Genomic DNA, 12,471 nt, shown 5'->3' on the forward strand with positions numbered 1-12,471 from the left:
TATTTCATCAAAAACAAGTTGTGATTTCACTTTACATGACGCTATGGAAATCTATTATTCAAATAACAATCCCTTTATAATTTCCTACAAATTTATTGGATTAAACTGGATTTCATGCCCTTTCTTTGATAACTCTTATATTGAATTAATTGCCCATTGTCCCCTCCCTTACTCCCTGATGACAATACCTATAAAATCATACAGAATGAAAATGATGCTGTATAGGGAGGTCACCACAATGGCTACTCTGGCTACGGACATATTGACGGATATCTCAACGCGGATCATGGCTACACTTATGACAAGGTATACATTTTTTTTGAAATCGAGGCTTTTCTATTAATTAGGTGATTGGTCTGTACGTCCATCCGTAACTCTAATCATTAATTTAGGCATGTTTAGATTGTCTTATCTAAATTTTGACATTTTATTCATTATTATCTATCATTAACTCCTCCTACCTAAAAAAAAAGTAAATACAGTGCATGCCACCACGCCCCCACTCTTCCTATCAATATCAATTTTTCCATTGGGATAAAAAATTATTTTATAAGGGTATTAGATTTCTTGCGTTTTTTGCAAGCCATCATACCTACCAATATTTTGCCCGGTTTCAAATCGATAAGATGATTCATAATTTTATCACCAAGCTATCCATTATAAACGTATTTACGGACACTCTATTGCAGTAAAAAGTCTTACTTCCTTATAAAAAAGTACAGTTTTTGTGTCGTGTGTTTGTCTGTCTGTTCTGAAGGATCTCACTAACCGCAGAACCGATATGTCATAGGTCATAGGAAGATTTATAACTATTTTGGGGGAGGGAAACACCACCCTCCTAAGAGAAAATACCCCTATATAAATTACTCCCCACCTCAAAAGCCCCTAGAGGCTTCCAGAGGCATAAAGACACTAATCTGAAAATGTGTAAATCTGCGTATATGTTTGACAATTTAAGTACTCATGAATTTAACATTAATTTTTTTGCGAGTATTTGCATACTCTGGCGTCATAAAGGGATAGGTAGATAGTCTAGAAATACAAGTTTATATCATAGTAGCGAAGCTTCTCTATAATTCACTTTGTCTGTCCGTCCTTCAGTCAGTCCGTAACGCTATGATCAACTGATTAATATTAACAAATATGAAAATACATGAGAAAGGTTTCGTGATTTTTTCTCCAATATATTTAGATTTCTATTCCTTATTTTATTAGTCGTCATGGGAATCTTTACGGAAGATTTCAGCTGTCTATCTTATATACCAGTCGAGTAAATGGCATTTCCTCCGTAGCGTTACGGACTGACTGACGTATGGACATAGACATAAAAAGTTTTTAAAATTAATGATGGTTTTATGAATGTTACTTATTGCAAACTTCAAAACTGTCAAATTGAAACGTTTCGTGTGTGTGTATGTGTGTGTGTGAGTGTGTGTGAGTGTGTGTGTGTGTGTGAGTGAGTGTGTGTGCGTGTGTGTGTGTGTGTATGTGTATTTGTCCAGGGAGGGAGGGGAATATTGGACTGTAAATCAAATTGTCCCAAAGTTTCAAAGACACGTTTCCTCATATGTTGGCTAAAAAAACTTTCATGAATCTTGATTGGGTTAAACAAACCAGCAGTGTCTAAACTTTTCCACACTGATGTAAAAAAGGGGTACTTTTGTATATCATAATTATTTGGGGGCTCACATAAATTTATCGTTCATTGTCATATCCATTATCCCGTTATGTCAGTTATAGAGATGAGTTTATGTCATATTTGGTGTATTGCCACGGAGCAAGCCAAGAAAGGGTTAAATGTTTTGCGCATAATAGACAGCTTTCCGCGGATATTAAAATGAAAAATTATTTGTTAGCCTTAAGTGGCCGAAGTCCCGGACCAACAAAATTGGTATTAGGTTTATGAGTTTTATATTATTATTCGTGGAAAATTGTCTGTAATACGATAATATACATGACTTTCCAGTATGGCGGATATTAATTGGTTTCGAAGCCTTACTGGAAAAGAACGTTTAAAAAAATTTCATTCTTTTAAAGTTAATTTCGTGATATTTTTCGGCTTAATTCCAAATTAAATTTTCTTTATTTTTTTATAGGTGTGAATTGACTGTGAAGTCCTCTATCGTTTTAATCATTAACGTTTATAAAAAAAAATCAAGAAGATTTATTGTTTAGCACCCCCTAGTATAATTGTAATGGATTTTCCATTGTGACTTCGAAACTGCTGGATTAGAACTGGTTCTAAGCCATACTGAGAAAAATCATATTACAGACAATTTTCCCCGAATATAAAAGAATCATACAATTAATACCATGCCTTCAACCCCTCGAGGCTAACAAAACTGGTTTTAATCTTACATTATACAGCGGAATGCTGTCTATAATACGATGCGGAAAATAAATAGTCTACTCTTGTACTATTTCCTCATGTTGGAGATGTATCATAATATAATGGATATACAATATACGTGGATATTATAACAGGGGAAAAATTGTCGTAATTTAGGTTGCTATTTACCCTGTAATTTCTTGGCCATTTTATCCAGTTGGAGGGGAGGAGATTTGGTAAAGGGGGTGTGTTAGCCCGCTGCAAGTTTCACTTTATTAGAGTACAGGATAATCTGGTGTAACATCCAAGTAATAATAAATCCAATGTTGTATCATGATATTCTCTAGTTTGACATTTTGCAAGTTTTAACTTGTCACATTTAAAGTACCCAGGGATCTAAAGGGATAAGACAATGGCTGATAAATTTATGTACATTCCTTACCACTTTTGTAAATTTCAAGTAGTGGTTGTAACGTTTGAATACTCAACTTAATGAACCAATCAAACAAATTTTAATATAAGTTCCCAAAGTTGTAGAGACAATGAATAAGAAAACTAAATAAAAAACTTTGGGGACATAAACACTAACAGCCCAATTTCCACTCCCACACCCTGTGAAGTAACAAATCTTAAATAATAGTATTGTTCAGTGGCGTGCAGAGGATTTTTTAGGGGGGGGGGGGGGTAAAGCACTTACCTCTAAATCAAGAGGGTGTAGGGGAATTTGAGCTTTATTTAGGTGAATTTCAGAATGGGTGTAACTTTAGTGTCAGGGGGGTGTATGGAGATGTAAATAAAACAAGGATGACAACATCCATAAACGCGAAGCTCTGAAACAATAGGTCAAACGAACATTAACACTTGTAGAGGGTCAGAACTGAATAATCAGAATATAAATTATTTAAGTCGCAAAAAATTTATAAGTATATTTGTTGAAAAACTGCTTAAATACAGGATAATGTTTAAGGACATGCTTACATTTTTAGGTCTTGATTATAGAGATGAATCGCTCATAACATTTACTTTGTTATCCTAGGTATAAGTATTTTTTTTTTAAAATCATAGTTTGAAATTGATAGGACAATTCTAAAATGCCTAAATTAACGAAAAGAGCTATCCGTTACGGACGGACAAACGGACCGACCCTAATTAAAGAAAATAGTGAAAACCTGGCCCCATATGAAGATAATGGGATATTTCTTTTTTTTGTATTCATTCGAATCCGGTGTATAGGAACCGGTTCTCATCCATACGAAAAAACTATGTCTAGCATTGTATTATATCCAGTTTTCTACGAATATAAAAATGTACAATCATAAGATTAAAACCATTTTTTTAGCCCGTGCCTTCGGCATCTTGGGGCTTAAAAACTGATTTTAATCTTATAATTGTACATTATATATCCGCGAAAAGCTGTTTATAATACGGTGCGAGAAATAACTATTAAAATATTACCAATAAAACAGAATTTGTAAGGTTCCTTTTAAAATACATTTAACAAATCTATCTTTAGCAACATTTGTTAAATATCAAAAGAAATTTTCCTTTTGACTTGAACATTATTTTTGAATAGTTGAAATATTTTAAATTTTAAGAGAAAAGATATTATTGTTTTCAATTATAAAGATTAGTTATTGTTATCATTTGATCAATATTTTTTTTGTAAATTATTTAAGTACGAGAAAAACTTCTGAAGCACTAAAACAATTTCAAGCAGAATAGAGATAATCTAGAAACATACTCTCTAAATCAGCCAATAGTGGAAAAAGTAAAACTGTGGAAGAACAACCCAGCCATGGTATTGGTTAAAATTGTGTAAATATTTTTTTGTAGAAAAGGGGATGATTTTTTTTATTTCGTTCGCATTATAGAATATTTATGAATAGTTATTAAGAGTTATATTCCTTATGATAAAGTTAGCTCTCTAGAAATTATATTCTCGAAAAATTTGGTCACTTGTATTACATTAATGCAAAAAAATATATTCAGCAATATTTTAGTTTTTGAATTTAGAGAATTTACCACGTGTAATGGGATGCGATACTCTAACACCCAAGGATATTAGGTTAAGTAACATACATCAGACAAAAAAAAAACCTTTGATTGCACGACCTTTGTCTGAGAAGGTAGTAGTGCGTGGTAGTGAGTTATGCCTATTTATGGGCCAAGGCATTCCCCCTACTCTTACTATTTACATCGCGCACCTGACATAGCAGCAGTAGGAACCATTTTTAACATGTTTAGTTGTGACGCTGTGTCGGTCCGAGATTAGAACCTATCACCTCTCCGCAGACGAGCGGATGCGCTACATGTTGAGCCACGATCGCAAGTTAAAAAAATTTAAGATAACTTATTTTGTTTATTCTAGGGTTATGTTGGTTATGGGCATGGCAAGTACTACAAGGATAGCCCCTACTATGGCAAGGTAAATATATTCTAAAATGAAAAAAAGTTATACAAAAAATCTTATAGATTATAGAGTTGCTACGCTTTCTAAATCGTACAGAACTACTACAGGAATCACAATATCAAGTTTAAAATCGAAAGGACAACTATGACACGCCTAAATCGTTACGGAAGCACAAGGCGACCCTAATTTTAAAAAAGTTTCGCTTTCAAAATCACATTTTTTAGGTCTAGACTAAAAGAAAGGTAATTTGAATGAATAGGTTGTCCCAAACATCTTATTTGATTGATACATTGGTCAAAGAGAGAGGGGACAATGGGCTGTTTTTTACACTAGTCCCCAAAGTGTCATAAAAACGTATTCTTATTCGTTAGCTTAGCAACTTTGGGGACTTTTAATGAATTTTGATTGATTGGTTTTTTAAGTTGAGTGAAAACGTTTCTACCACTAAATGTAATCTACAGCATGGGTATTTCTTTGTAACGTCATTGGAGATGTACATGAATTTATCGGCCATTGTCTTATCCCTTTAGATCCCTGCATATTGGTAGAGGAGTTCCTAGTAATTTTTTCCACAGAAAAATCACAACAAAATAAGTGGTTTTACCAACTAAAGTTCTGCAGTATACATATACAAAAAAATGTTAATTAAAACAATTATATTTATGTGAAATATTAACTTATGTAAGAGTACAAAATTAATAACTTATGGAACTTTTGCGCTTCGTTTACCAGCAATAGAAACCAATTGGAACTTATTTTCTCGTATTCATTTGAATCCGGTAGATAGGAACCGGTTCTCATCCATATGAAAAAAAACTATGACTATGATGCGAGAAATAACTATTATTAATTGTATCTTGGTAAAAGCAATATTCGAACAAATCACCTACCTAACAATTAACATAAAGTTTTCAGCTTAAGCAACGGTTACAACTGCTAATGGAACAATGGAACATGTCTATCTGGAGACAGGGATCTATGACAATAGCCGATATATTGTTGTACATCCCTAATGAGGATACACAAAATTACCCCTTCTGTAGATTAACATTAGTCGTTGAAACGTTTGAACAGTCAACTAAATTAATCGACCAATAAAAATTCACTAAAAACTCCAATGTTGTGAGGCCAACGAATAAGAAAACGTTATTATGGTACTTTGGGGACTAGTGTAATAACAACCAATTAAGCTTGTGTTTTACAACCAAAGGCCTTGTTTAAGTCAAAACGCCATTCATACTCCATTAAAATTACATATAATTTTAATAGTGCCTATAAAAATAACGTAATACTGGCCTACCGTTGGTAATTGCATTTGCATTGTATGACGTCATTTTTATAGGCACTATAAAGAGCTTCTTTTAAAAAGAGAGAAAAGACAATTTTGAAAAGCCAAAACTTAAGAGAAAGTCTTTGTATTTCATTTTATAATCAAATATAAACAATCCATTGTCCCTTTCCAAGAACTCTGATTCCATAAAAATTTCACAAATTAAAGGGATAGAAATCCTTATACTAAAGTAACAGGATTTTTGTCTGTTTGTTTGTCTGTGTGTACCAAAGGATCTCGCTAACCGCTGAACCGATTGGCTTCTCCTTAACAGGGTAGATTCTCATATGTCCCGGGAAGGTATTTAACTATTTTTTTTACGTTCTCGATTTTAAAAGAGAGTTCAACGCAAACATAAACGTCAAACGCAACATAGACATATTTTAAATATAAAAAATACATTTAAACTGCCACTAGAGGCCTCTAGGGGCGTAGCCGCTAGTTAATAATAAAGAAACCAAGGTTCCACAGCCATTCAGGCAGCCAATTTTTTTTTCTTTTCGCTAGCAGATGCTAGGCATCTTAGAGCAAAACTAAGATCTGAAGGGATACGACAATGGCCTATAAATTGTTGTACTTTGTACATCCCCAAAAATCATCCTTCTGTAGTTTACAATTAGTGGTTAAAAAGTCACTTAACTTAAGGAACTAACCAATCAAAATTCCATAAAAGTATCCTAAGTTGTTAGGCCAACAAATGAGAAAACGTTTTTATAAAAACTTTGGGGACTAGTGTAACAAATAGCCCAATGTCCCCTCCCTCCCTTATAGCAAAACCATTAAAAAAAATTGTACCTTTCATACTAACTGTTTTCTAATATTATATAAGAATATCAATGAGCATATTTTTTCGAATAAATGAAAAATTTTGTATTGTATTGTATTGTCACTTATCTTCGGTTAAATCTAGGTTTGTTGGGAATGGGATCTTTTTAAAAAGCGAATAATTCGGGTCTGTACGTACGTAATAGTAACTCTTTTTGTCAATTTAGGCATGTTAGAACTTTTGATGTTTATTCCTGTAGCAATTATGTACGATTTAGAAGCGCTTCAACCCTATAATCGCAACTAAAAAGTCCATTTAAAATAAGCTGTATTTTACTTTTTCTGTGTGTTATAATTATCCTATTTATATGAATATGCAAAAAAAAATCTTAGGAAAACAAGGTACAATACTTTAAACAAACCATCTCTACAATACAGTCCTTAAAATGTCCTTAAATAGAATCCTGTATTTACGCAATTTTGAATCAAGTTTATATAGAAGTATTTTGTTAAATATTAAATTAAAATTATGCTTATTAAGTATTGACAATCTCTACAAGTTTTTATGTCCCTTTGTTCTACCATTTGGTATTAGAGCTTCGCTTTTATGAATGTTGTCATCCTTGTTTCTCTGATTTTTAAAGGGATCTAAAGGGATAAGACAATGGCAGATAAATTGATGTACAATGTACATCCCCAATGATGCTATAGATTGCAATTAATGGTTGAAAAGTATGGATACTTATCTTAATAAACCTACTAATAATAATTCAATAAAATCACTAAAGTTGTTAAGCCAACGAACAAGAAAACATTATAATAAAATTTTGGGGACTAGTGTAATAAACAGCCCAATGTCCCCTCCCTCCCTGGTAAGTCCTTCCATTCAATCTTTTTTTTCCTGAGAATGACATATCATCTTTCATTATTATCACATCAACACCAGGGACAACAGGTATAGGGCAACAGCAAAAAAAATATCATGTAAAAAATACAAGTTTTTGAAACATCATATGGGAGTAAGTTAATTAAAGCAAAGAATTCACTGAAAACTTGGATTAAAAATTAGTAGCGGGACAAAGTGTCTCAAAATCAGCCATGTGACGTCATAAAAATGACAGATTATCCATCTCTTTTTTGGGGGTTTTCTTTCCCACTTCTCCTCACATCTCCCTCATTTATGGCGTCACATGGATCATTTTCGACACAATTTGGTCTTAGTCTTATTAATATAGTATGATCCATTTATTCCTGACCAAATCTGGAGATATTATATTTATCTTTTATCAAATTGTATTCTATCTTATCAAATACAGAAAGGACTCAATTTTCTAAAAAATAAACGAAATGGGAAAAAACTAATTAAAAGCGAAGGTTTCCTATAATTAGGGTTGGTCCGTACGTCCGTAACGGATAGCTTTTTTCGTTAATTTAGGCATGTTAGAATAGTCCTATCGATTTCAAACTTTGCATGGTGATTCCTATAGTAGTTAGGTACGATTTAGAAAGCGTAGCAACTCTATAATCATTACCAGAATGTCCTTACGTCCATTTTAAACATGTTGAATTTTTACTTTTTTAACAACAAATTTTTATGTGATCTAATTATCCGATTGATCTGATTTTGGGTATATTGATTCCTGAGACAACATAATGTTATAAGCGAAGCAACTCTATAATTAAGTCCTAAAAATGTAAGTAATGTAATAGCTATTTCAGTTGTTATTTATTCGACCAATTTTGCGTGGTTTTTTTTCATTAAGAAACCGAGATTTTAAGGATATTTTCTCGTATTCATTCGAATCCGGTGGATAAGAACCAGTTCTCATCCATACGAAAAAACTATGTCTATCCATTTAATAATACGATGCAATAAATAACTATTCTCCATCTTTGAGATACACATTTTCATCTAAAACCCTGAGTCACAAAAAGTCTGAAACAAACGAGGATGGCAACATCCATAAAAGGCTCTTGAATAAGACTGTATGACAAACGAACATACACACTTGTAGAGTGTCAGAGCTTAATAAGCAGATTATCAATTTGTAAGTCCAAAGAAACTTGTACATGAGTTTGATGAAAATTGCAATACTAGATTCTGGACATACTTACATTTTTTGGACCTCATTATAGAGATACTTCGCTTATTATATTGTATGTTATGTTGTTTAATGTTGTTAATATTCAAAAAATCAGATGATTAGTATAAAGATATGATACAAAAAAATATTGTCCAAAAAATAAATTAAAAAGTTTAAATGAACGCACGGACTTTCTGGTAACGATTAAAGAGTTGCAACACTTTTTAAATCTTACATTATTTACATCATGCACAGCTTAGGACAATCGATAGGACAATTCTAAAATGCTTAAATTCACAATTGGAGCTACCCGTTACGTACGAACAGATCCTAATTACAGAAAAGTTTCGCTTTTAAAAATCATCTAAATTGAACTTAGAAATATGAAATTTTAAGAAAAAGCTTTCAAGATTAAAATTAAATGCACCTGAGAAAAAAAACAATATCTCAATTGAAAAATAAAATTTTAATATTTCATAAGTGTTTTTTTGTTTATTTTTCGTAATGTTGGTAAATTTGGTCATAATTAAGAACAGATTTAATTGAAAAGAGCATTTGATTAAAGTTTACAGAAAAAAATTACCACTTTTTTAATTTTAGGGTTATGGCTATAACGGCTACGCTCATGCTGGTTATGCTGCCCCTGTGCATCATTCCGCTGCTCCCGTGCATCATGCCGCTGCTAAGGTACATCATGCTGCTGCCCCCGTACATCATGCTGCAGCTCCTGTGCATCATGCAGGTAAATAATTTTCCTTGGGCAAGTAATCAGCTAGTAATAATATTTACCAAGTTACTTATTACAAGAAATCGGCAATAAATGCCAAAAAAGAATATCTATACTTCTATTCTATAGGTGCCCCCTTCACCCCTGCACCCCACCACGGTGGCTACACCCCCTACTATATATATATAGAGATATTTGTGTAGGTGCCCCCTACTACACCCCTGCACCTCACCACGGTGGCTACACCCCCTACTATATATATATAGAGATATTTGTGTAGGTGCCCCCTACACCCCTGCACCCCACCACGGTGGCTACACCCCCTACTCCCCCGGAGCTGGCTATGGAGCCCCTGTACCATTTGTTGGCAGTGGTTTTAGGTAAAATTATCAATTTATGGTAAATTATATATATGTAATGCAGTTTTGTAAAATATAGGGATCTAAAGGGATAAGACAATGACCGATAAATTGATGTTCATCTCTATTGATGATGCACAAAATTACCCCTTCTGTAACGTTTGGTTGGACTTGAACCAACAAATAAAAGTCCTAAAAGTTGTTTAGTCAACGCCTAAGAAAACGTTATTTTAAATCTTTGGTGACTAGTGTAAAAAAAATTAAATCATGGAATGAAAACGAAGTAGCGGGTTTGACATATTTTCACAGCTGCTTTTCTGCTATTTCTAGCCCCTACGCGGAAAATTCCCTAATCCTGTGGGGCAGTCATTAACATTAACCTAACCTAACTTAACATAACAAATCAGAAGCTATTGTGAAAATACGACGAAACCATCTACTTTGTTTTCTTTCCATGATCCAAAACATTTTGTTCGTAGGTACGGGTACGGCTATGGTCATGGTTATGGAAGCATTCATCACTGAACAATTGTAGAATAGCTGCGCATCGTATTATAGACAGCTTTCCGTGGATATTAAGATGAAAAATTATACGATTTAAACCAATTGTGTTAGTGCCGAAGGCGTGTGCTAATGAATCTGATATTAATTTTATTATTTCTATTTTGATATTCGTGTAAAGTTGTCTATTAAACAATACATGATTTTTCAGTATGGCTGAGAACTGGTTCTAATATACCGGATATTAATCGGGTTTGAAGCCATACTGAAAAGACTTATTACGCGTCTAGTACATTCTTCTTTTTTAAATTTTAGTGTGTAGTTAAGAAAAAAAGTAAAAAGAAGTATAAAAGTTTTAAGAAGTAGAATAAAAGTATTAAACGAGTATGGTTTCATTAACATGGATATAAGAATAAAGAAATAAGCTGTAAAGATAATACTGTTTTTCATAGACGTTCAAGGGTGGAGGTTATGGGGTGTTTGCCCCCCACTAACTTTGAATCCCCTTGAAAATTTTAAAAATACATTTGATTAACCCCCCCCCCCCCTCAAACCAACAATCCCCTCTTTTTACCCCCCCCCCCCCCACCAAAAAGAAAAAAATTAATAAGCTTAAACGTCCCTGCTGTTTTTGGTTGTTATTATTATTTACAAATTCAATAAAACATTAAAATTGTTTCTTTTTACTTAAAAAAAGAGAATAATTGATGCTTTTTTCCCATCCATACTTTTTATGCTTCCTATTCTACATTAAAACTTCTATAAAATTTAAATCTTTTAATGAAAAGTTTTATTTTATTTTATCATGTTTTTGCTCAGCATTTTTTATATTTTTTATCATTTATTTAATAGTTATTAATCGCATCGTATTATGGACAAATTTCTGTGGATTTTAAATGAAAAATTATAATATTTAAACCCGTTTTGTTGGCCCGGGTATTTTACACTGCTTGGAATTCTATGGAAGATGAAGATAGTCCCTCAATGACGTCATAAAAAAAAGGGATGAGGAGAGGAGGAGTGGGAAAGAAAACCCCTAAAAAATAATTGATAATCGCTAGTTTTTATGACGTAAAATGCTGATTTTTTTAGGGAGTTTCTTCGTCTTCAATTCTATGATTTTTATATCAATATTTGTGGAAAATTGACTGTAATACAATGCTATGCATGATTTTTCTGTATTGCTAAGAACCGATTCTAATCCGCGGTTTCAATGCCATACTGGAAAAAAGTTTTATTAGATTGATCCTTTGAAGTAGACAAAAGTATTACCACTTTTTTGTGACTTTAGGTTAATTTTATATTTTTGTATAAAAAAAGGTATGCAAATTTTAATTGTCTGAATTTAAGCTTTTTAGTCAAATGTCTAGTCTTTTAAACATAAACTGTAAAAAATATTTTTCTGTATCGTATTACAGACAAATTTCCGCGGAAAGTAAAACGATAAATTATAAGATTAACTCCAGTTTCTTTAGCAACGAGGGGCCAAATTCCCGGGCAAACAAAATTGGTATTGATTTTATGATTTTTATTTGAATATTTGTGGAAAATTGTCTGTAATACGCTACATATACATTATTTTTCAGTATGGTTGATAACTGATTATAATCCAGTGGATATTGATCGATTTCGAAGCCATACTCGAAGTGTGAAAGTTATTTAATAGATTATTATATTGAAACAATAAAAGTATAACTTGATTTAGAAGTGCCATATTTAACTTATGTAATTTATTTATTTATTGTTATTTATATAATTTTTTATCTTCATAATAATAAATATATTTAAGCACTGAAACGGTAGGACAAACAGACATTAACACTTGTATAGTGTCAGAACTGAATAATCAGAATATAAATGCATAAGAGTCGATGCAAAATTGTAAGTAAATTTGTTGAAAAACTTCTTGATACAGAATAATGTTTATGGACATAGTTACATTTTTAGGACCTAATTATAGAGTTGC

General features: G+C 32.5%; 1 protein-coding gene across 1 annotated transcript; it reads left to right on the top strand.

Annotated features, from left to right (window-relative positions):
• Positions 1-229: 229 nt before the first annotated feature.
• Positions 230-10,846, top strand: LOC145325651 (uncharacterized). The gene is made up of 5 exons (XM_080168606.1): positions 230-306; positions 4,698-4,754; positions 9,519-9,660; positions 9,926-10,025; positions 10,484-10,846. The coding sequence occupies exons 1-5, from the start codon at positions 239-241 to the stop codon at positions 10,537-10,539; spliced, it is 423 nt and encodes a 140-aa protein (XP_080024732.1). The 5' UTR covers positions 230-238; the 3' UTR covers positions 10,540-10,846.
• The last annotated feature ends 1,625 nt before the right edge of the window (positions 10,847-12,471 follow it).

This window comes from Acartia tonsa, chromosome 8 (assembly GCF_053477335.1).
Source record: "Acartia tonsa isolate MP-2025a chromosome 8, ASM5347733v1, whole genome shotgun sequence".
In the NCBI taxonomy this organism is placed as follows: Eukaryota; Metazoa; Arthropoda; class Copepoda; order Calanoida; family Acartiidae; genus Acartia; species Acartia tonsa.